The following is a 25035-nucleotide window of genomic DNA, read 5'->3' as shown; positions in this document are numbered from 1 at the left end:
CAATGTTGGTGGCAGCCTTCCTCTCCATATATGCCAGAGTCCCATGCTGGTAAGCAAAGGCCAATAGCAGTGAGGGCTAATGAGGTGTATTCCCACTGGGAGCAAGCTCAGGTCACTTGGTTTTGACTGTAAACAGTTCAAATTCCATGAAGGACAATCACTTGGCAATTAATTTTTGGAATGGAAGCCCACACCAGCCCGGCCCAATGGCCACCTTTCAGGATCCTCCACCCAATGGCTTGGCTTAGCAAGTAGGCAGCCAGCAAACAAAGTCCTCTCCAGCTTGTTGGCTGCCACCATGACTCTCATCACAGAATGGATCAAGAGAGCAGAAAAATGTTCTCTTAGCCAATGACTCACCAGGAAGTCTGTTCATGTTGACGCCTTGAGCTGAGAGTCCTATTCCCATGTACCTTTGAAAAAGCATACATACAAAAATTCTGGTTAGCAAATGATTATGCATCTCCCTTCTCAAATATTTCTTGGTAAAAGACAGAAAAACAGGAAAAGCAATGAATGTAGAGACACTTTTAACAAACTAGTGGTTCTTGGAGAACCTTTACATTTTGATTTTCTAATGGAAATCTCTCAATGCCTTAAGCAGCTGGAGAAACAGGAGGTAGTGTCTGTAACCAGGAACCACCGGCTTCAGTTTCAGAGGAAAGTTTCCTGCAGTCACTGCTTCCAGTCCCTTGGTTTCTGGCTCCAGCTAAGGTGGCGGAATCTATTCCCAAGAAGTGCCTAAAGTAACTAGTTCAATCCTAGGTAGTGCTTGGCAGAATAATGCAAGATCAAGCCCAAAGGGACAAGTCACTCTTCAGCAAAGACCAAAACATGGAAGAAGTAAAGCCAGCTGGATCCATATAGGATCGTAAAGACCCCTCACACAGGGCTTCTTCTCTGGGGTCTCCAAATTCATTACCCTTGCCCTATACATTCACCACTGGTCTCCTCAGTCATCCAAAGCTGAAGGTGGTGGTGTGTGAGGCCCCAGAGACCCACCCCGTACTCTTCCCACCCAGGTACCTAAACAATTTAGGCAGCTACAGCCAGGTGGGACCCATGCTGGGCAACTCTGTCAAAGATATCTCAGTGGCACTCATGAGAGGGCAGGTCAGAAAAGGAAATGAACAGGGTTTTTTAGTCTAAATATTTGTAGTGTACAAAGAAACAGTGAGTTATTTCCCCAAGAACTTAGAAATAAGAGAAACAAGTCAACACTATCTAAGTGTAAAATAGTAGAAACCCACACATGATGCCTGAATTAACCACATATGAGCATCAAGAGGTAGTTGAGAAGCTCACAATATTGAAAACACCAAGACGGCTTGGGGTAACTTTACGGTTACCCCAACCAAGACGGCTAAGGGGTAACTTTACAGTTGCATTAACAATGTGAATAAGGACTTCCCTCGTGGCGCAGTGGTTAAGAATCTGCCTGCCAATGCAGGGGACACGGGTTCGATCCCTGGTCCGGGAAAATCCCACATGCCGCGGAGCATCTAAGCCCATGTGCCACAACTACCGAGCCTGCGCTCTAGAGCCCACACGCTGCAACTACTGAAGCCCACGTGTTCTAGGGCTGTGTGCCACAACTACTGAGCCTGCGTGCTGCAACTATTGAAGCCCATGTGCCTAGAGCCTGCGCTTCGCAACAAGAGAAGCCACCACAACGAGAAGCCCGTGCAACGGCAAAGAAAAGTAGCCCCCGCTCGCCGCAACTAGAGGAAGCCCATGTGCAGCGACGAAGACCCAATGCAGCCAAAAATAAATAAATAAGTAAATTAAAACAATGTGAATGAGCTTAATGCCACTGAACTGTTCACTTAAAAATAGTTAAAGTGATAAAATTTATGTGATGTATATTTTACCACAATAAAAAATGTATTTTTAAAAAAGCAATTACATGGGGTTGCCTTATTTTGACCATTTCCAAGTAGCTTACATTTACATTCTAATTGTTCCCTGTTGTAATTCTGCAAGAAACCATTTTACATACATTTCCCCACCTTGGGCCATTCTTTTTCTCTCCTGGCATGTTCCATGCACATTATGTACCTGTTTCCTAACACTACCAGAGTCCTCACAACGTGGTGCTCCTGAAGCTCCGAGCCTTCCACCTGCAGCAAATGGCCCTTTGCCCTTCTCTGGCCAGCTGCACCACTGGTGTTGGAGAGCAGGGAGGAAGGCTCTGACCCACCCATTTTCCCCTGAAACCAGCTACCCCCCATCTTGCTGGGCAGGACCCAGGAAACAACAGCATCAACACATAGCAGCAGCCGAATAACTGGCCTGCAGGGGTTAGGGGAAAGGGGAGGGAAGGGAAAGGAGAAAAGGGAAAGGAACAGCACTTCAAAGAATGACTCCCATGGTTCAAAAGACTCTCAAACTGCCTGCTACCTCCTGCCAGGAGGGGACCTTCAAGGACCATCAGGAGCAGAAGCTGTGTAAGCCTGCTGGCAGGATTCCCATTAGACTAAAACCTGCACATTTGCCCAGAAAAACAGCAGCCCAAATAATCAGCTTCCTTACTTTACGTGGAAGATGCTGCCAAAAGTTGGTCTCCATTCCCTTTACACCACAGCTGACCAAGCAGCAAATTACCCCAACTGCCCCTGCAGTCATCAATCAACATATGCAAATGCAACATAGCCAGGAATTTTCCTGACTTGGATGCCAGGCCACTTATCCTGCCCTGTTTAGAGGGGCCTGGCCTCTGCCCAACATCACATGTGATCCCATCCCTGGCATACAGGTTTCCTGACACTAAGATGAGGGCTTGTGTTTGAAGCACATGTGCTTCCTGGGTGACCCCCAACTGCTTAAGGCTACTGCAAATAGGGGAGGTCAAGGGTCATCCAGGAAGAGTATGCTTGGCCACCAGCAACAGAGCTCTGGTTCCACAACTTCCCATGGGAACAGGGAACTACTACGACACATGCACTCAAACACAAGTTGCTTATGTCTCTGTATAGGGGAAGCCTCTTCCACCTCCAGCAGTTAGCCCTCAACACCTCCCTGTAGACTCTGCCCCACAGGTGGGACAGTGTTTACCAGTGGATGTCCTGGGAGCCTCTGTTCAAACCCCAGGGTCAACTTGAGAATCTGAGTAGATAAGCTAAGGGTAGAGCACACAGAGGAGACCAATACCCACACTTGGATGTCATGCCCCCGTGTCAATGACACAGGGAGCAGCCCCACAGAAGCCTAAGTTGCATGTTCATATGAGGTCAAGCTAAGTCAGTGTTCAAAGGGAATGAGTCCCAATTTTTCAAACATTGGATGATATTAAGTCTTTTCCAAAAGTATGATGTTCTAAAATTACAAAAAGATGCAGCCTTCCAGCAAGTCTTCATACACTTAAAAACTGTTAACCAACCAGTCTAAGATCAGCAAAGAGCAGAAAAAAAACTATAAGGACACTGTGAATATACTAAAAAAACAGTGAATTGTACACTGTGAGTGAATTGTACGGTATATTAAATTACTTCTCAAAAACACTCAACAAACTAGGCATAAAAGGAAACTATCTCAACATAATAAAAGGAAGGCCTTATATGAGAAACCCACAGCTAACATCATATCCAATGGTGAAAGAATGAGAACTTTTCCTCTAATACCAGGAACAGGACAAAGATGCCTGCTTTCGCCACTTCTATTCAACAGAGTATTAGAAGTTCTAGCCAAAGCAAGTAGACAAGAAAAAGAAATAAAAGGTATCCAAATTGGAAAGGAATAGGTAAAACTATCTCTGTTCACAGATGACATGATCCTATATGTAGGAATCCTATATTCCACAAAAAACTGTTAGTACTAACAAACAAATTCAGCAAAGTCACAGGATACAAAATCAACACACAAAAAGCAGTTGTGCTTCAACATAAACACTGAACAAAGGAAAAAAGAAATCAAGAAAATAATTCCATTTACAATAGCATCAAAAAAAATAAAATACTTAGGAATTAACTTTACCAAGAAGGCAAAAAGCTTGTACACTAAAAACTAAAATGTTGCTGAAATTTTAGAAGACAGAAATAGGAAATTCCCTGGCAATCCAGTGGTTAGGACTCAGGGCTTTCACTGTTGGGGCCCGGGGTTTGATCCCTCGTCAGGGAACTAAGAACCAGCAAGCCATGCGGCACAGCTAATAAATAAAATTTTATAAATAAATAAATTTTTAAAAAGACACAGGGACTTCCCTGTTGGTCCAGTGACTAAGATTCCACACTCCCAATGCAGGGGGCCCGGGTTCAGTCCTTGGTCAGGGAACTAGATCCCATATGCTGCAAATAAGACCCAGCACAGCCAAATATTTAAATAAATAAGTAAAAAGAAACAAATAAATGGAAAGACATCTGTGTTCACGGACTGGAAGACAATATTGTTAAGATGTCAATACTACCCAAAGCAACATACAGAATCAATGCCATCCATTTGGGAAAAGAAAAGTTGGGGACTTCCCTGGTGGTGTAGTAGTTAAGAATCCGCCTGCCAATTCAGGGGACACAGGTTCGATCCCTGGTCTGAGAAGATCCCACATGCCACAAGCAACTAAGCCCATACGCCACAACTACTGAGCCCACGCATCACAACTACTGAAGCCCGGGCGCCTAGAGCCCATGTTCCGCAACAAGAGAAGCCCCCATAATGAGAAGCCTGTGCACCAAAATGAAGAGTAGGCCCTGCTTGCCCCAACTAGAGAAAGCCCGCACACAGCAATGAAGACCTAATGCAGCCAAAATAAATAAATAAATAAAATTAAATTAAGAACCCAGAAATAAACTCTCCTATATGTGGTCAACTGATTTCAATAAAGATGCCAAGACGATTCGATGGGAAAGTGATAGTCTTTTCAACAAATGGGACATGTGGATATCCAAATAGATATACAACTGGTGCTGGGACAACTGGATATCCACATGCAAAAGAATGAAGTTGGGGGCTTCCCTGGTGGCGTAGTGGTTGAGAGTCCGCCTGCCGATGCAGGAGACACGGGTTCGTGCCCCGGTCTGGAAGGATCCCGCATGTTGCGGAGTGGCTGGGCCCGTGAGCCATGGCTGCTGAGCCTGCGCATCCGGAGCCTGTGCTCCGCAACAGGAGAGGCCACAACAATGAGAGGTCCGCATACCGTTAAAAAAAAAAAAAAAAGAATGAAGTTGGGGTTTCCCTGGTGGCGCAGTGGTTAAGAATCCGCCTGCCAATGCAGGGGACACAGGTTCGAGTCCCAGTCCGGGAAGATCCCACATGCCATAGAGCAACTAAGCCCATGCACCACAACTACTAACCCTGCGCTCTAGAGCCCACGGGCCACAACTACTGAACCCTGCGTACCTAGAGCCCATGCTCCACAACAAGAGAAACCACCACAATGAGAAGCCCGTGCACTGCAACGAAGAGTAGCCCCTGTTCACCACAACTAGAGAAAGCCCTCGCACAGCAACGACGACCCAACGCAACCAAAAATAAATAAAATAAATTTATTAAAAAAAACAACAAAAATAGAAGGAAGTTGGAGACCCTTACCATACACCATATGCAAAATTAACTCAGAATGGATCAAACACCTAAATGTAAAACCTAAAACTATAAAACTCTTTGAAGAAAACAGAGGAGAAAAGCTTTATGACATTGGAATTGGCAATGATTTCCTGGATTCTTTGGACACCCAAAGCACAGGCAACAAAAGAAAAAATAAATTGGACTACATCTAACTTTTGTACATCAAAGGACTGTCAACACAGTGAAAAGCAACCAAAGAAATGGGAAAAATATTTGCAAATCATATACCTGATAAGGGTTTAATATCCAGGATATACAAAGAACTCTTACAATCAACAACAAAAAAACAAGCAACTCTATTAAAATGGGCAACGGACTTGAATAAACAAGAGATACACATGGCCAATCAGCACATGAAAAGATGCTCAGCATCGCTAATTGTTAGGAAACACACATCAAAACCACAATGAGATACCATTTCACACCCTTTAGTATGGTTATTATCAAAAAAACAGAAAATAACAAGTATTAGTGAGGATGTAGAGAAACTGAAACCCATGTGTATTAATGGTGCAGCCACTGTGGAAAACAGTATGGCAGTTAATTATATGGCAATTCAAACACAGAATTACCATAAGATCCAACAATTCCACTTCTGGGCATATACCCAAAAGAATTGAAAGCAGAATTCTAACAGGTATCTGGACACCCAGATTCATAGTGGCTTTATTCACAATCAGCCAAAGGTGAATTAAAAAGAAATAACAAGACCAAAATGGAGTTATCTGCCCCTAGGACAGCAAACCAAGACTTCACTGCACATCAACCATACCCCAATTAAAAAAAAAAGTAGGGCTTCCCTGGTGGTGCAGTGGTTGGGGGTCCACCTGCCGATGAGGGGGACGCGGGTTCGTGCCCCGGTCCGGGAGGGTCCCACAAGCCGCGGAGCAGCTGGGCCAGTGGGCCGTGGCCATTGGGCCTGCGCGTCAGGAGCCTGTGCTCCGCGGCGGGAGGGGCCGCAACGGTGAGAGGCTCGCGTACCGCCAAAAAAAAAAAAAAATTAGGGCTTCCCTTGGGGCGCAGTGGTTAAGAATCTGCCTGCCAACGCAGGGGACACGGGTTGGAGCCCTGGTCTGGGAAGATTCCCACATGCCGCGTAGCAACTAAGCCTGTGCGCCACAACTACTGAAGCCTGTGCACCTAGAGCCCGTGCTCTGCAACAAGAGAAGCCAGGACAATGAGAAGCCCATGCACTGCAACAAAGAGCAGCCCACACTCACCGCAACTAGAGAAAGCCCGCACACAGCAACGACGACCGAACACAGCCAAAAATAAATAAATTAATTAATTAAAAAAAAATTAATTGCACTTTGAACCTCTCTCAGGAATGTGACCTTTAAACAATCAATCTGAAATTTCCTGATTAGCACTACTGAGGTAATCTGTATGATAAAACCCCACCATTCCCTTCCTGCAAAAGATGTCCTGCCTAAAACAATCCTTTCTTTTCTTTTTCTAATAACTTTCTTGCCCCACCCTCCTTCTGCCAGATAAAAACCTTTCATTTTGTACAGCCCCTTGGAAGGAGTATCTCTCTACTTGCTAAATGCGATGTTGCCCAATTCATGAACCGTTGAATAAAGCCAATTAAATCTTCAAATTCACCAGTTGAATTTTTGTTTTTTAATGGGTAGAAAGTTTCTATTGATGAGTAGATAAACAGAATATGGTATATACACACAATGGAATATTATACAGCCGTAAAAAGGAAAGAAATTCGGACAAATGCTACAACATGGATGAACCTTGAGGACACTATGCTAAATGAAATAAAATTCATAAAAACAGAAAGAATGGTGGTTGCCAGGGTCTAGGGGGAGGGGAGAATAGGGAGTTATTGTTTAATGGGTACAGAGTTTCAGTTTGGCAAGATGGAAAAAGTTCTGGAGACAGATGATGGTGATGGTTGTACAACAATGTTAATGTACTTAAGGCCACTGAACTGTACACTTAAAAATGATTAAAATGGTAAATTTTATGTTATGTATTTATATTTTACCACAATAAAATAAATGAACACATATCAGAACTGCTTTAAAAAAAAAGGTTCAAGCCCACTACCACCAATTATAACATTTGTTATTACATAAAGTCTTTTCCTCTCTTCAAGCTTGGTCATTTAGGGTCCAGGGAGATAATATCTTTACCTGCCTTTTCCAAGGTGTCATCTCTGGCTAAAAACCCAGCATGTGAATATGAGTTTATTTGGTTCTGATATCTCCCAAACGTCAATCCCTCAACCCAAACAAACAAGCACAATAGATGGAGCCTAAGTCTGCAGGCTCCAACCCTACGTCTCATGCCACAGTGGGGAGAACAGGTGCTGTGTCTGCTGCCCACCTCAGGATGCTGGGGCTATGGGCTGGAGCCTCCAGCCCTCAGAGGAAAAGCAAGACTCAAGTGCAGTGCTGGGCAAATAATGGACATTCAACAAACGCCTAGGGTTCATCCATTCACAGGTTGGTAAAGAATTTTATCACCAAAGTCACAGGCTCTCTCTCAGCCACATTTCAATGGGAACCTCAGCTTCTAGGTGGTATGAGGTCATGACAGAGCTATATGACAGATAAGTGAGCTCTGAACTCAGCCACAACATCCCCAGTACTATTCTCCCCTCTTGCTGACATTGGACTTCAGCACTGTGAAATTAAATGACTTACAACAACAGACCTAGTGACACAACAGGCACAAGGGAAGTTCACTTCTCCATCCACTCACAAAAAATCTAGGTAAGACCTGAGGTTTGCTCTCAATCACCAATGAGGGTACTTTCCTGGTGGCACAGTGGTTAAGAATCCGCCTGCCAATGCAGAGGACATGGGTTTGAGCCCTGGTCTGGGAAGATCCCACATGCCACGGAGCAACTAAGCCTATGCTCCACAACTACTGAGCCTGCGCTCTGGAGTCTGTGAGCCACAACTACTGAAGCCCACGTGCCTAGAGCCTGTGCTCCACAGCAAGAGAAGCCACCGCAATGAGAAACCCGCACACCGCAATGAAGAAGAGCCCCTACTCACCGCAACTAGAGAAAGCCCGCCCACAGCAATGAAGACCCAACACAGCCAAAAATAAATACGTAAATAAATAAATTTATTAAAAAGAAAAATCACCAATGAGTAACATGTGCAGTGCCTTGCCAGGTCCTGGACTGATGTGGTCACAGCTCTCCGATGGGCTGCCATGAATGAGGCAAAACAATAAGGAAAAAAAACCCAAACCCAAGTATGTTCACCTTTGGATCTAAGAAGCAGGAAGAATGACATTAAGAAGTCACCCTGACGCTGCCTCCCCTCCGTTGATCTCTGGTGGCACTTGAAAATGAATGGGTTGTTTGCTGCTGTTGGGTCCTTGCTAAAGTTGTAAAAACAGGTGTGATACATGTCTCTTCATAGAGGCCTCTGTAGTCACCCATTCCACAAAGATCCTCTGTGGCTAGTACAGCGCTGGGGACACAAGGGTGGATTCCCTGCCCTGGAACAGTTTCCAGTGCCAAGTCAGGGGTGGGCCAGAGAATCAGGGTGCAATGAGTGGGGGGTTCCCAGAGGAAGCGAAGGCTGAGCCAAGACCTAGTAAAGGAGATGAGGGGGGAAAAAAAGGAGCTTGTTCCACGCAGAAGCAACAGAATGTGCTGAGGCGTAGAGGCAAGAAAGCAGCCCCGTGGTCAAGGAAGTGAGAAGAGCTCAGTGTGGCTGGGTCACAGCTTGGGTAGACCTAAAAAGAGCCAAAGCTGGAGCCGGAAACAAGTTATTCACACACAGCCTGCATGCTAGCTTAAGGAGTTTGAACTTCATGGGAGGTCACTGGGAAGCTGCAGAAAGGGTTTAAGAAAGGGCACAACTGATCAAACATCTGATATTTGAAAAATGGATTGAAGAGGCAAAACTAGAGGCTACCAAAATCATCCCAGTGGAAGATGACAAGGCTGGACAAGGAAAGAAACAGTGAGATGGCAAGATGTGGAGAGAGCCAAGTGTTCTCTAGAATATGGTGAACTTACTGGGTGGGGGAGGAGCTGCCCAGGACACATCCCAACACAACCAGTCACCAAAGAAAGGGCAATTCTGAGACGTACTTGGAAAGTTTGGAGCCTAAGTGCCTGTCAGTAGCAGCCTTGCTCCAGCTCTGCTCCAAGCCTTTACACTGTGCACAAACAGCTGAATAGGAAACATACCTGTATCAGAGCAAATATATCGGACAAACCCAGATTCAAATCACCTCTTCACCATGTGCCCAAGGGCACATCACTTGGCCTGTCAGAGTCTGCTTCCTCAGCTATCACCATGAATCCAGAGAGCCCTCAGGGCAGCCACTGAAATGAGTGGACAACCCCACTGTCCTCTAGTTCATGCGCTGGAGGCTCTTCTAGTATTGGAATCTGGTAAAGGAAAGTAGGCCATCCTTGAAGGCCTGGATCTTAGGACATCTAAAAACAAATGCCTGTTTACATGGGACTGCCAAGGAGAAAGAAGGTGAGCATTTGCTTCCTTCTTGGTAATGGGTCAGGCAATGCTAGGAACACTGACAGACACAGGCTGCCATGGTCTCCTGGGAGGGATGCAACAAGGGCTCTCACTCCCCAAGCTGGTGACAGGCACAGACAGAGCTTAGTTCCCCACACTTCACATCTCCACTAGGGCTTTCTTTTCAAGTAGCAGGATATATCTGAGAAGCTTGGGGGAACAGTTAGTTACCCCATAAAATGACTGAAAGAAAGGTAAACCCATCTGATTTACTCCTTTCTTCTAATATGGTAGCAAAATAGAAAATAGCGTTTGTCAGAGAAGTGAAACAGCCAGTAAGTGTAGAGGGACAACAGACGAGCTCTCATGGCAGAGAGGCCATGAGTCGGCCTCTACCTTCTCAGTCTCTACTCTTCACCGCAAAAACCACAACATGGGCTAGAAGAGTGACTCCGCCTCTCTGTCAGGCTCCAGAGAGAAGAGGGCTGGGTCAGGATCTCCCAGAGAGCAGGAGAGAAGAGCAGCAGCAGCAGCAGTGGCCCTCGGCTGACCACACAGCCAGGTCCACCCTGAGGCAGCAGGTCCAAACCAGGGCCCTGGAAAATGACCAGCCTTGAGAATGGACTGGTCGTTTCTAGGGTCCGTGCTGCCCTCCATCCGCCTCTGCTGACTCTCCCACAAAAGCAACAGTCCGCTGAAACCACTGCAGTCACGCAGAGAGTTGCGAGCATGTTCCAGTCAGTTCAGATTCTTCCTTTTTCTCTTTAATTTTCCAGATTTTCTACAATTAACATAAATTACTTTGATAATCATAGAAAAATCATTTTCAAGAGCCAGCTGATGGCTGCATACTGAGGAGGTTGCTGGCTCTCACCCATCAGACTCTCCCTGGATTGTCCCAGGGCAACATTTCAATGCCAGAGAGACGCAATGAGAGACCTGGTCTTCATGGTCAGCTCCTCAGTATACTCACTTCCCTGAGCCTTGACAGGAGGGCTGAATCTGCATCAGAAGAGCACACCTTCAGAAACAGCAAGAAATGGTCAAAATCCATGCTCAGTAGAGGAGGTGGAGCTCCTGGTACATCCCAAGCATAACCCAGAGGAGACCCTCAGGAGACCCCGCTGAAGTGACACAGCCTCAGCACAGCTCTAATTGACTGAAGAGTCTTCCATGACCCAGGCAGGCCTGGGGGTAGACAGAGGACAGGACCTTAGAAAGCAGGCCTCTGGACTCTCACACCCTTCGAAGATATACAGCAAGGCCTGGAGGGAGGAGACCACCCCTTTGCTGTAATCCCCCACCTGGTCCTCAGAGATAGCTTGGAGCGCTCCACGCAAGGAACCTCTTTGGCAACAAGTCTGACATTCCCTTCCTGCCTCCTGAAGAGAAGCCCCTGAAGAGTTTTAAAGTGACAGGGACACTTTGCGGCAGGGCTCCAGAGACAACATCCCAGACTCTGAAGCCTGGTCTCAGACACTGCAGCCTAACTCAGGACTGTGGGTCTTTGATTTCACCCCACATCTCAGGTTCCCTATCAGAAGAAGAGAGGCTGGACTAAACGGGCTCCTAAGCACCTTCCCAGCTCTGGCCTAGAGACTTCGGTTCTTGGCAGAATAAAGTCTGGGTACTGTTGCAAATGTGTTGTACCCAGTTCCAAGACCAAGATGGGGCAGACCCTGGAACAGCAATCAAAAAGCCATCAAGAGGACATCAAAAGAAAAGGAAATTATAGATCAATATACCTTCTGAAGAGAGATGCACAAATCCTCAACAAAACTATAGCAAACCAAATTCAACATCATTAAAAGGATTAATATCACGACCAAGTGAGATTTATGCCAGGAAATCAAGGGCAATTTAACACAAGAAAATCAATCAAGGCACTTCCCTGGTGGCGCAGTGGTTAAGAATCCGCCTGGGGCTTCCCTGGTGGTGATGCAGGGGACACAGATTCATGCCCCGGTCCGGGAAGATCCCACATGCCGTGGAGCGGCTGGGCCTGTGAGCCATGGCCGCTGAGCCTGCGCGTCCGGAGCCTGTGCTCCACAGCAGGAGAGGCCACATTGGTGAGAGGCCCACGTACTGCAAAAAAAAAAAAAGAATCCGCCTGCCAATGCAGGGGACGGGGGTTCAAGCCCTGGTCCAAGAAGATCCCACGTGCTGTGGAGCAACTTAAGCCCATGCGCCACAACTACTGAGCCTGTGCTCTAGGGGCCGCAAGCCACAACTATTGAAGCCCGCATGCCCTAGAGCTCACGCATCGCAACTACTGAGCCCATGCGTCACAACTACTGAAGCCAGTGTGCTCTAGGGCCCGCGTGCCACAACTACTGAGCCTACGTGCTGCAACTACTGAAGCCTGCGTGCCTAGAGCCCGTTCTACACGACAAGAGAAGCCACTGTAATGAGAAGCCCACGTACCGCAACGAAGAGTAGCCCCCGCTCACCGCAACTAGAGAAAGCCTACACGCAGCAATGAAGACTCAATGCAGCCAAAGGAAAAAAATAAAATCAATCAATATAATAAACCGCATTAACAGAAAGAAGGAAAAAGAAAACCACACGATCATCTCAATTGACAGAAAAAGCATTTGAAAAATCCAGCATCCCTTCATGATAAAAACACTCAGAAAACTAGGAACAAAAGGGAACTTCCTCAACATGATAAAGGGCATTTACGAAAAACTCACAGCCAACATACCCAATGGTGAAAGACTGAAAGCTTTTACCCTAAGATGAGGAACAATACAAGGATGTCCACCTTTCACCACTGCTATTCAACACTGTACTGGAAGTTCTACTCAGACCGATTAGACAAGAAAAAGAAATAAAAAGCATAAAAATTGGAAAGGAATAAGTAAAACTATCTCTATTTGCAGATGACATGATCCTACATCTAGAAAATCCTATATATAGAAAGTCCCAAACAATACACAGAAAGCTTACTAGACCTAATAAACTAGCTAATAAATAGCAAAGTCGCAGGATGCAAAATCAACACACAAGAAGCAGTTTCAATATACTAACACTGAACAATCGAAGGAGAAAATTAAGAAAACAATTCCATTTACAATAGCATCAAAACAAACAAAGAAACAAACAAGAAAAACCCTTAGGAATAAATTTAACCAAGGAGATAAAAGGTTTGTATACAAAAAATTATAAAACATTGCTAAAAGAAATTAAAGAATACAAAAACAAATGGAAAGACATCCCATGTTCATGGACTGGAAAGCTTAATATTGTTAAGATGGAGAGTATTGTTAATATACTCTAAATTGATTTACAGATTCAACACAATCCCTACCAAAATTCCAACAGTCTTTTTTGTAGAAATGGAAAAGTCAGTCCTCAAAATCCATATGGACTTGCAAGGGATCCCAAGTAGCTAAAACAATCTTGAAGAAAGAACAAAGTTAAAGGATTCATACTTCCCAATTTCAAAACTTACTACAAAACTACAGTAATCAAAACAGTGTGGTACTGGCATAGGTAGACATATAGACTAGTAGAATAGAAGTAAAAGTCCAGAAATAAATTTATACAGCTGAATTACTTTCAACAAGGATGCTAAGTCCATTCAATGGGGAAAGAATAGTCTCTTCAACAATTGGTGCTGGGACAACTGGATTTCTACTTCATACCTTATATAAAAATTAACTCAAAACGGATCAATGATCATAATACAAGAGCTAAAACCATAAAACTCTTAGAAGATAACATAGGGGAAAAGATTCATGACCTTGGTTTAGGCCATGGATTCTTAGATATGATACCAAAAGCATGAGCACCAAAAGAAAAAAATAGATGAACTGGACTTCATCAAAATTAAAATTTTATGCATCAAAGGTCATTATCAAGAAAGTGAAAAGAGGGAATTCCCTGGTGGTACAGTGGTTAGGACTCCACACTCCCACCGCAGGGGGCACGGGTTTGATCCCTGGTCAGGGAACTGAGAATCCACAAGCTGCCCAGCGAGGCAAAAAAAAAAAAAAAGTGAAAAGACAAACTAGAGAATGGGAGAACATATTTCCAATTCACATATCCTATAAGGATCTACTATTCAAAATATATATAGAATTCCTACAACTCAACAACAAAAAGACAAACAATTATAAAATAGCCAAAGGACTTGAATAGACATTTGTATCGCCAAAGAAGATATACAAATGGCCAATAAATACATGAAAAGATGCTCAACGTTACTAGTCATTAGGAACTGCAAACCAAAACCAAAATGAGATACTAATTCACACCTAGGATGAGGAAGGGAGGGAGGAAGAAAGAAGGAAATAAGTTGTTGGTGAGGATGTAGAGAAATTAGAAACATCACACATTGCTGGTGGGGATATAAAATTGTATAGCTGCTTTGGAAAATTGTTTGGTGATTCCTCAAAAAGTTAAACATGGAACAATCAAGCAATTCTTTTTTTTATTTTTTATTTTGGCCATACCACGGGGCTTGTAGGATCCTAGTTCCCTGACCAGGGATCTAACCCAGGCCCCCTGCAGTGGAAGCACAGAGCCCCAACCACTGGACCGCCATGGAAGGCTAATCAAGCAATTCTTAAGTGTACACTCAAAAGAACTGAAAAGATGGTCACTTCCCTGGTGGCGCAGTGGTTAAGAATCTGCCTGCCAGTGCAGGGGACACGGGTTCAATCCCTGGTCCAGGAAGATCCCACATGCCACAGAGCAACTAAGCCCACGTGCCACAACTACTGAAGCCCTCGCGCCTAGAGCCCGTGCTCCGCAGCAAGAGAAGCCACCGCAATTATAAGCCCGCGCACTGCAACGAAGAGTAGCCCCCGCTCACCACAACTAGAGAAAGCCTGCACACAGCAACAGAGACCCAACGCAGCCAAAACTAAATAAATTTATTTTTTAAAAATGGTGGCACTGTGTCCATAAAAATGGTTAAAATGGTACGTTTTATATTTATTTTACCATACATACATACATACACACACACACACACACACACACACACAGTGTCACCAAAAACACCCCTATGGCCCTGCAGGCCAGCATTAGCCTCATCTGGCTTTTCCGGACAAGACAAGTAGGGCTTGGCAGAGCTCAGTGGAAAGCATCAGAGTATCCTGGCCTCATGTCAGGGCCAGAAGAAAGAAGTCCCTCACCATAAGCACACAGCAGATGACAGGAGTGAAGAACACAGAACTAACTCTTTTTACTTTTCATCCATTTCTCCTTAGAGGGAAGGTGGATTTTATGGACTGGCAAGCCCATAGACACTTTTAACAAATGTTGCCAATGATTATGGGACCTGAACTTTTTTTTTTTGGCTGTGCCACAAGGCTTGCGGGATCTTAGTTCCCCAACCAGGGATCCAACTAGGGCCCTGGCAGTGAAAGTGCCAAGTCGTAACCACTGGACCACCAGGGAATTGCCTGAACATTTTTAATTTAAGTTCCATCAATTGAACGTCTCCAGGCCCACAGAGCTCTGGTAGGAAGTGACAAAGAGGAGAGAAGAGACAAGCGCCTCAGCCTCAGGGCTGAGATGGCTCTCGGGGGCTGCAGGAAGGTAAGCTCTGCCGTCAAGCCTCTCAGGTCAAAGGGCCAGTCACCACTGCCCCGTCCCCTGCCTCAGACCCCCCAAGGATCTACTGGAATCTCATCGGACAGTTTCCTCTTAACATCTAACACGTAAGCCGCAGCTCGCAAGACTGGCAATCTTGTCTCTGTCAGAACCTGCCCCAGATAAGAAATCAACAGCCTCCACAACAGAGGGGATCTCTGAGGTCGTGGTTACAAAACGGTCCCTGGGAGACATTTCAGGAGAAACACCAACTGACATTTAGGTCTGAAACGAGGGCTAATATTTGATGCTGGGGATTTTACTTCCTGGTCTGACGGACCTGCTTAAAGCCACAGTCCTTCATGACACCAGCTACTGTGTACAAGCTGCTCCTCTAGCAGCCGCACCCCAACCCTGCCCCTCTACCAGGAAGCCACCCAGTCACGCACTGAGCCCAATTCTGTGCAGGCCCCCCCACTGAGAGGAAGGGTATTAGATGAACGGGCCCAACCCGGTACCATCCAAGAAAGAGCAAGCCTGAAGGCAAAGGGACCATGAGACAGGATATGCTTGCAGAGAGGAAGGTGGTTCTGAATGTGGGTCTGGAGACACTCATGCATACACTACCACCAGCACCATCAAAACACCCAGAGAGTCCACAAGACAGGAAGGGGAGGAACAGCCCCCATGGGTGGCCCTAGGCAGCTTATTCACAACCCAGCATTCTGGCTCCTTCCCTAAAGAATCTCCTGGGAAACTCAGGTACCAAGCCTTGAAAATTTCCAGAGCTTACCACATTCCAAAACCAAAGACACTGCCCTTAACTAGAGGGTATAACCAACTGGCACCCCACCTGAATGTGAGAGGGTTCCCACCAGACCCCACATCCCGTAAGCTTTGGACCCTAACCTCTCTGGCCCTGTGTAATTATAAAGCTGGAGCAGAGCTCAGTGTGGACACAGCAAATGCTCTTAGGTACTCAGAAATTACCCTTAATTAGTTACAGGTGTTCTCTAGTTACAGGTGTTCATCCAGAAACTGGCCTTGAGTTTGCTGGTTTGTAACTTAGCATCTTTCATTATTTTCAGCACGGGGTCTTATTCAAGTAACCTACCATTACATGGAAACTAAGTCCTAACAATTTTGAAAGCATCAAATTCCATGTAATAAACCCCTTCCTGCTTAAAATATCTGGAATCGTTTCTGTTTTCTGCACTAGTCTCAAATGATATAACATATATAATGGCAATAACCTGGATTTGTTTAAACCTGCATCTCTCTGTCCCTTCTGCTATCTATTGATATTTTTAAAATGTACACCATGTCAGGTGTTACAAGAGCGAATGTATTCCTTTACAGTTTAAAAAAATTATAGGTAAAATAAAAATACATTTTGGTTAAAAAAAAAAGGCAAGCCTGGGCTTCCCTGGTGGCACAGTGGTTGAGAATCTGCCTGCCACTGCAGGGGACACGGGTTCGAGCCCTGGTCCAGGAAGATCCCACATGCCACGGAGCGGCTGGGCCCGTGAGCCATGGCTGCTGAGCCTGCGCATCCGGAGCCTGTGCTCTGCAACAAGAGAGGCCACGATAGTGAGAGGCCCGCGCACCACAATGAAGAGTGGCCCCCGCTCACAGCAACTAGAGAAAGCCCTCGCACAGAAACGAAGACCCAACACAGCTAAAAATAAAAAAATAAATTTATTAAAAAAAAAAAAAGGCAAGGCAAATGTAACTACCAATAAACTCCTCACACAACAGTTGATATTAAAAGAGAGCATTCTATAAAATAGCCCATGCCAATTTCAGACACATGGTTTTGTAGACCAGGTTATAACCAGTTCTGCTCAGCAAACCATCCCCTCTACTTCTTTCCTCTCGGTTCAGCTCTGCCTCGGCAATGTCCTCTAGAAGAGACAAGCTGAGCCCTTGGACCATCTGGACACAACTGCCCTTCTCCTCTCTCCACCTCTTCTCATCTTAAATTGTCTCTGCCCTGAGGACCAGTAAGTAGGTTTTGTCTCATGATGCAACTCTGACCAAAAGATAGCAGCTGCCTGGTGCATTGTGCAGTGAGAAAACATCTGGGGCTCTGTCTGGACAAGAACGAATGCCGCTATCAATCCGTAACATTTGCCATGCAAGCTGAGTGGACAATGGGGTTATTTGTGCCTTGACACCTGTCATCCATAACCTAAACTTCCCTGAATCCCAGGCCATCTCTAAGGTCCAAGAGGTAGGAGAGGAAGAGAGTGTACAAGGAATGCTAAGACTTACCCCTCCCCCGCTTCCCTACACAGTCCAGAGCATCTTTCATTGGCCCCTTCATGGCAGGGGGCTGGGCTCTGTTCCAGCACCAACTCCCCTTGTCTCATTTCTAGCAAGAGTCACAACCTCACAATTCAATTACAACAGAACACCAAGGATCCTAGAGCTAGAAAGACATTTTATGTGGATTTTAAACAAAATTTCTAGGGAGGCAGAGGAACATCCTTGCATTTTGACACGGTGTTATCCACCTCTCTCCTAGTGATCGGTCTCTTCCTTCTAACCTCTGACCACCCACTCTGGGCCCTTGATTCCCTCCCAATGGTCCCAGAATAGGATGGCACACAGTGCCTGCCATGCAGAGCTGCTGAGACCAGCCTCCTGTGCTCCACTCTGATGAGCTCCCTGCTTCCCCTCTAACAGGGAATCTCCCTTACCTGGTGACTCATCTAGGGAAAAGACCAGGGAATTCCCTGGTGGTCCGGTGGTTAGGACTCTGCACTTCCACCGCAGGGGGCCCGGGTTTGATCTCTGGTCAGGGAACTAAGATCCCGCAAGCTGCACGGTGTGGCCCCCAAAAAGAAAAGAAAAGACCAAACATTCCCGAGAACAAAAAATAATGGGGGTGGGGTGGGGGAGGGGTAGGCGTGAAGTGAATTTTAGGAATTTCTCTAGAGGCTGATCCTTGACCAAGAAAGTCCCCATTTATGAAGAAAGAAGCCATACTCCTCACTCTCACCTCGAAGTTGAAGCCTGGGTGGTGACATACAGTGGGCAGGGAGGTCTCAGGGAAGCCCAGATGTGCTCAGGGCAGGAACAGGTCTTACCAGAAAAGAGGATGCCATGTGGACTCCAGTCCTCTCACTCTAGGCCAGAGCTGCACCTCAGTACACCCACCCAACTAGACCTGGGCTTTAACCCCCAATACAGGTAAGCAATACAACACTCCAAGCTGCTCCAGAGCCCCAATACACCACATCTCCAGAAACAGTGCAATGTGTTACTAGGGATAGATGCTGCCCAAAGCTCAGCATCTGCCCCTGAGGCCATGAGCACTGGGGGGATGTCGGTGAGAACAGGGCATGATCACTGTTTGTACCTGCCTTGGGCAAAGACAGCACCTACTTCTCAGAGCTGGCAGGACAGGCCTTCTCCAGGTCCACAGATGAGCACCAAATTTCTCAACAGCACTGTACAAGGCACAGAGACTGGAGTGGGGTTCCCAGGGTGAGAGGCCAGCCACAAGCTGTCTCTAGACTGGAGGGCCTGCGCTCAAGTAGCTCTGCAAACCAGAAACATGGCAGGTGAGATCTTAACTGGGTGAGTGGATCTCTGAGTCTCCATGAAAAATCATGGACAATGTTGTCTTTCAAATGGGACTTAACAAAACCAGAGTACCAGAGAATACCAGCCACACACAGAGGCCTTTCACCTCCAAGAAGCCACTCTGGCTACCAGTCTTCAACATCCTACCTATGCATCCCACCATACAGGAGAAAGGCCAACCAAGAGAGAGAAGAGACAACTGCTATAGGAAAGCCATGCCCAGAGTCAAGGACCTAAAGTCACTGGCCCAGGGCTTCCCTGGTGGCACAGTGGCTAAGAATCTGCCTGCCAATGCAGGGGACACGGGTTCGAGCCCTGGTCCGGGAAGCTCCCACATGCCGCGGAGCAACGAAGCCCATGTGCCACAACTACTGAGCCTGCGCTCTAGAGCCCGGGAGCCACAACTACTGAAGCCCACGCGCCTAGAGCCCGTGCTCTGCAACAAGAGACAACAAAGAGTAGCCCCTGCTCACCGCAACTAGAGAAAGTCCACACGCAGCAACGAAGACCCAATGCAGCCAATGAATGAATGAATAAATAAATAATTCTTAAAAATAAAGCCACTGGCCTGCACCGGACAGGAATCTCAGCCAGAGGGGCCTGGCTGAACCAAACCAGCAGAGTTTCTTCTCCCCTATCCACTCTCAAAAGTGCAGGCAGGGGACTTCCCTGGTGGTCCAGTGGTTGAGACTCCGTGCTCCCAAAGCAGGGGGCCTGGGATCGATCCCTGGTCAGGGAACTGGATCTCACACGCCACAACTAAAGATCCCGCATGCCCCAACTGAGACCCCAAGCAGCCAAGTAAATAAATAAATAACAAAAGTGCAGGGAGATCCAAAGTCCTCGTATATCGCTACTGCCCTCAGGATAAGCCCAAGCTCTCTGGACAAAGCACATAAGGTATTTCTGACCTGGCCCCTGCCTAACTCATGCTCTGTCTTCCACGTCTTTGATGCACTGTTCCTTTCATCTAGAGCGTCGCTTCTCACTTTGTCCCTCTGGAACCCTCCAACCTACCCTTCCAGATTCAGCATCATCACCTCTTATATGAAGCTCTCCCCAGACTCTCAGGTACAGGAGGAAGTCCAACCTCTGGGCCACCCTTGGGTACAGCACACACCATGGACAGGGCTTTTCCTACACCAGCCTGTGAGGTCATGTGCACAGGCCTATCTGCCTCCTCTCTAGATAGGCCTCAGGCCTGTGCTCCTGGGGCCCAGGTCTGGGCCTGGGACGAAACAACGGGTGCCTCGTTGTCATGTGGAGAATTAATGGATGAGCACATTACTGCCTGGCCAAAGGAAGCTGGCTGCAAGTGAAAGGAAAGGCAGGCTGGCTGTGGCCAAAGGGCCACAGGGCTTGGGCCTGAGCACCAGATGCAGAGGAGAGGAGAGCGCCCGCATCGCACCCCTGCAGCTCCATCCAGTGCTCTAGCCCAGGCTTGCTGTTCTTGGGTAGAGCCACTCATCACATGTCAGGAGGCCACCACCGCCGCCGCTGCTGGGATGATGTTACAGTCTATTTTGAGGGTCACACTGGAGCATCTGTCAACCTAGTCAGCCACACCCTCCATGTGTCATCACTAAGAGCTGGAGACACCCAAAGGTCCATGAACTCTGCCTGAGCATGTCATTTCCCCAGGGACCCTCAGTTTCAGGGCCTCCTTGGCTTCCTAACAAGATCAACCCAGATGCCCTTATCTCCTGGCACCAGTGGCCGGGCTCTGATGTCTCCTCACCCCACCAGATCTGCTCCTGGAGTTCCCAGCTCTGGTGACTCGGCAAATGCAGCTGAAGCCCATCAGTCTAAGCCTGGCTCTTAGCTCAAACATAACCCCTCCTTCTCCAGCTCTCCCTTATATTTGAGGAGTGCCCAGAAAGCCCAGCACAGAGATGTCAAGCCAGTTACCAACCAGGCTCATTTTAGGTCCAACAGGCCTCACCTGCTGAGAAACTCCTACTCATCCCTCAAAACCATACCCAGGCTCTGCCTCCTCTTGTAGAGAGCCTTTCAGTGGACTCTCTACAGAATAGGCCAGAGGCTCTCTGAGGATAAGGCTGGCCTGTGCAGGCTTTATTGTTGTTCTCCCTGTACCTAGCATGCACCTGGCACACAGAAGGTATGAATCAGTATAACCCTTGAAATGAGACCTTTCTAATTAGACAAGCTTAGTGTGTTCTGCTACAAAAGACATCGTCAGAACAAAGGCCTTTCTGGAAAACAATGACACTGACAACTGGGTTCATAAACACCTTTTACAAAGGAGGCCTGTACTCAAATCTACAGAAAAACAAGTTTACAGATTCAATGGGATGCTAAGTCAGTCAAGCCCAGTGCAGAGCACGTAAGTCAGTCTGGGCCCACTCAGCACTAAGCACCTTTCAGCTCTGTCCCCTAAGAACACTGTGATCCCCTAAGAATCCAACTGGACATTCCCTCACTCTACCCAGGGAAGGAATGCAACAGGCAAAGGCAGCAGCAGCGTGGACACACGTGTCTGGGATCAGGTGAGGGCATCTGACAAGTTAGGCTACTCCACTGCACCCTAAGCCCCACAGCCAGGGCAGGTCACCAAACATCCCAGGGGCTCAGGGCTCACCCACAAAACAGGTACACCATCATCTGCTCCAGCCACTTTCCAGAGATGCCATGAGGATGGAACTAAATAATACAGGAAAGCTACATAACCGGTTAACACCTGGGTCATGGAGCAAACATCTTCAACACTGACGGGAAACAGGAAACAAGCTGATCACTGTCTGCCCTGGAACTGCCCTTGGCCTCCTGAAAACCACACCTGGCCCATCTGGCTATATCTTAGCCACATGGGAAGGCTTTCAGGGATTCCATAAAGAGGCCATAGGTGACATTCACACACCTTTCCTCTGACAGTGGCCAACTGAAGCAGGCCACCACAAGCATACATGACCTGGGACCTTTCTAAGAAACTGAGATTTCCAGGTCAGCTTAACAGCTATATTTACCTCATGTAAAAATGCTGGGAAAGTTGGGAAAAGATGCTCAACTTTCTTTGGATTTGCAGGCAATACCTATAGTAAGGCAATCTAACAAGATACAGGGCCTTTTCCAGCAAGATCCACTTATAACTGAAATGTTAAAAGCCAGGTGAAGGAACCCAGGTCTCCACATTTAAACTGAAATGTAGAGACCTTCTCAAAAACTGTTCTTGTCTTTTATTAGCTCGCTGTTATCTACGATTAAGGACTCTGGAGAAAATAATCCATTTTCCTCCCTACAAGTTTAGGAAATGCCCCTCCATTTCTTTGGCAATATGAGACTGCAGCACCAACATTTCAGTCTATACTGTAACTATTTTTGCAGTGTTTGTTTTGTTTTAAGAGGCTGTTCTCATTCACACTAGTTCAAGCACATTAAATACATGTGCTTTTATCAGATGGTGGAAAGGGAAAGTAGAAGATTTAAAGCCCTCCAATAATATAAACTTCCTACCTGTAAATGCTCTATATGGGCATAAAAGTAAAAGATGCAATAGCTTGCCACAATCAGAACTTCAGAAATCATAGAACTCTGGGATTACAGGTAGCTTAGATGCTGGCCTAGCTCCCCAGAGTACAGACAAGGAGATCAAAGCCCCATGACCTACCCACAACCACAGAGCCCTGCCCGGCAAAGATGTTACAACTTCACTGAAGAAGCAGGCAAAGCTCCAATTCCAGCAGTATTGCCCCCAGCAGAACCCCCTGGCCAGGCATTTTGCATGTACCACAAGGGGAACAGTCCCTAGGAGAGAGGAAGTATTCTGAATGCTCAAGAACACACATCAGGGTTGGAAGGAAGGTCGTTGGTGGGGTTCACAAACTACCCACACCAGACCTAAGGTCTGATGAGGAAAACCTTTCCAAAGCAGCTAAAATTATGTTATTTCATAACTTAAACACCTGCTTTGTGACAACAGCCAGAAAAAAAGGGAGACTAGGAGAATAAAAGGAAGAAAAATGAAAAATCTCCCCTCTGATTTCCTGTATCTGCTTGGATCACCCTAAAATAGGGAGCCTCCCTAATGCTGACTTTAATGAGGACCTTCCTAAAGCTGATCCAACTGGTGTTCAAGTCCCTGGATTGAAAAACAAGTTTATGAGTAGCAAGCTCATTTGATTCTGACCATGTGCATGCTGTTTACCCTAAAATGACAGACCAGTGGCTGCCACAGCTTTGATGAATGCTGCAAAGACTCTACTATCCCTTTGAAGTCTACAAGGGCCTCTACCATGACTAAATGCCATAAAAAGGAACCTTGAATACAGCAAGAGTGTGAAAGGAGGGAAGTCACAAACACCACACAACAGTGGGGGAACTCCATTCTGGATGCTGATTTGTTAATGTAAACTTGTTATTTGTTTCCCTGACCTGTTGATGTATCTCATTACACTATCACTAAAGAGAAGCCCCTCCTCTATAAAATGTACCTATTTGTCATCAAAAGCTGCTGCTTAGACCAGGCCATGCCCACAGCCAGGTAACAGAGGTATCCGCTATTCAACCCTTTGCAGCCCAGACCAATACAGCTCAGCAGCTCACACTAGTCACAGGTGTCAACCAGGAGACCTCAAACTCTGACCACAGGGAACAGTTCAGTGTTGGGGGAAAGAATGTGGTCAGGAGGGGCTTACCCATCTCTTCCTTTGCTGACAATCTTCACCTCAAAGTAATAAATGCCACAGGCAGCAGGTATGGGATGGGTGGCACGCACTGAGGCTGCATCTTTGTGATTTTTGCCATGACCTAATAGAAGAGGGCAAGGAAGAAATTTCAGCAGAAGGAAATGCAAATGGAAGCCTCATTCTTCTCTGCTCCATGGCAACTTCACCCCTCCACGGCCAGAGGAAGCCCTTGCATAGTCCAAGGAATAATTAGAAAACAACTGAGCAAACACATAAACCTCCCACCTTTGGCTCACCTCCTCCTGAGAATAGCAGCTCTGCCTGAGCCACTGCTATTCAAACCACAGGAGGGTACATGCAATGTGGGTGCATATGTGAGAGATTCCCTAGTGCTGCTGGCAGACTCTCCAAGATACAGGCAGCCCACTTGGAAGACTAGGGGAGGAAGAGGCAGCCCTGGAAGACGCCCCCACAACTTTAGCGCAGAACCCTAGGCCTTGTTTGGGATGTCTGGCAGGTGAGCAAGCTCATGGGCCTCTGGCTAATGGAGGGGATGTGACCACCCCTTTCTTCAGACACTTATGAAACTAAGCAGTGGTGAAGGGCCTAGCTCGAGTCGGAGGTACCCCAAAACAAGCAGGAAGGCCCTGAGAAGAATGTCCAGCCCAGCACTGGGTTTGGACACCTGCTGCGGTTCTCCTGACATCAGATGTCTCAGGGCAGAGCAGACTAGGCAGTCAATCCTTGGCCTGGTCAGCCCCACCACCCTAGACACCCCGCAGGAACTAAGGCCCAAGCCGGAGCACTCGAGCTGGGTAAGGGACGTGATGGAGCACGGGCTGGGCAGCACACCCACCCCGCAGACACTCTGGCCTTCTCCCCCTGCGACCAAACAGGCCAATACCTTTGTAGTGGACGCGAAGGTTGCCCTGGGAGAGGCCGATGTAGTTGTACTTGTCCTTGGGGCTCCAGGAACGCGGCAGCGGCGTCTCGTGCTGGTTGACCGCGGGATACAGGCGCTGCAGGCGCCGGCTCAGTTCCTGCTCCCCTGGGGACGGCAGCCCGCATCCAGTGCCCCCGCCGGAGGAGTCTCCAACCTGCAGGTTCCCAGCTCCCAGGTCCGCCGTCGCCGCCGCCATCTTGGAGGGAGCTGCTATTGTGTCACTGGGGGCGGGGAAAAGCGGGACCAGATCCGCCTCTTTCAGCCAATGGCCAGCGAGCCAACCTGGGCCGCAGGG

General features: G+C 47.1%; 1 protein-coding gene across 2 annotated transcripts in view; it reads right to left on the bottom strand.

The window, feature by feature from the left end:
• Window positions 1-24961, bottom strand: part of RANBP10 (RAN binding protein 10) — a 65926-nt gene extending 40965 nt beyond the window's left edge. Inside the window, exons 1-3 of one of the 2 annotated variants that reach the window (XM_024733030.1) lie at window positions 24702-24961; window positions 23807-23918; window positions 361-413 (exon numbers count right to left, since the gene is read on the bottom strand). In XM_024733030.1, coding sequence (XP_024588798.1) covers window positions 361-413; window positions 23807-23918; window positions 24702-24936 — 400 coding nt within the window. In that variant the 5' untranslated portion in view covers window positions 24937-24961. Of the gene's footprint in view, window positions 1-360; window positions 414-23806; window positions 23919-24701 lie in introns of those variants that run through there. The other variant, XM_024733021.1, reaches the window with a different exon arrangement.
• Window positions 24962-25035: the final 74 nt, after the last annotated feature.

Source organism: Neophocaena asiaeorientalis, unplaced genomic scaffold (genome assembly GCF_003031525.2).
Source record: "Neophocaena asiaeorientalis asiaeorientalis breed wild unplaced genomic scaffold, Neophocaena_asiaeorientalis_V1.1 scaffold90, whole genome shotgun sequence".
NCBI lineage: Eukaryota > Metazoa > Chordata > Mammalia > Artiodactyla > Phocoenidae > Neophocaena > Neophocaena asiaeorientalis.
The sequence above is the reverse complement of the archived record's forward strand: the minus strand, read 5'-3'. Positions and strand labels throughout refer to the sequence as shown.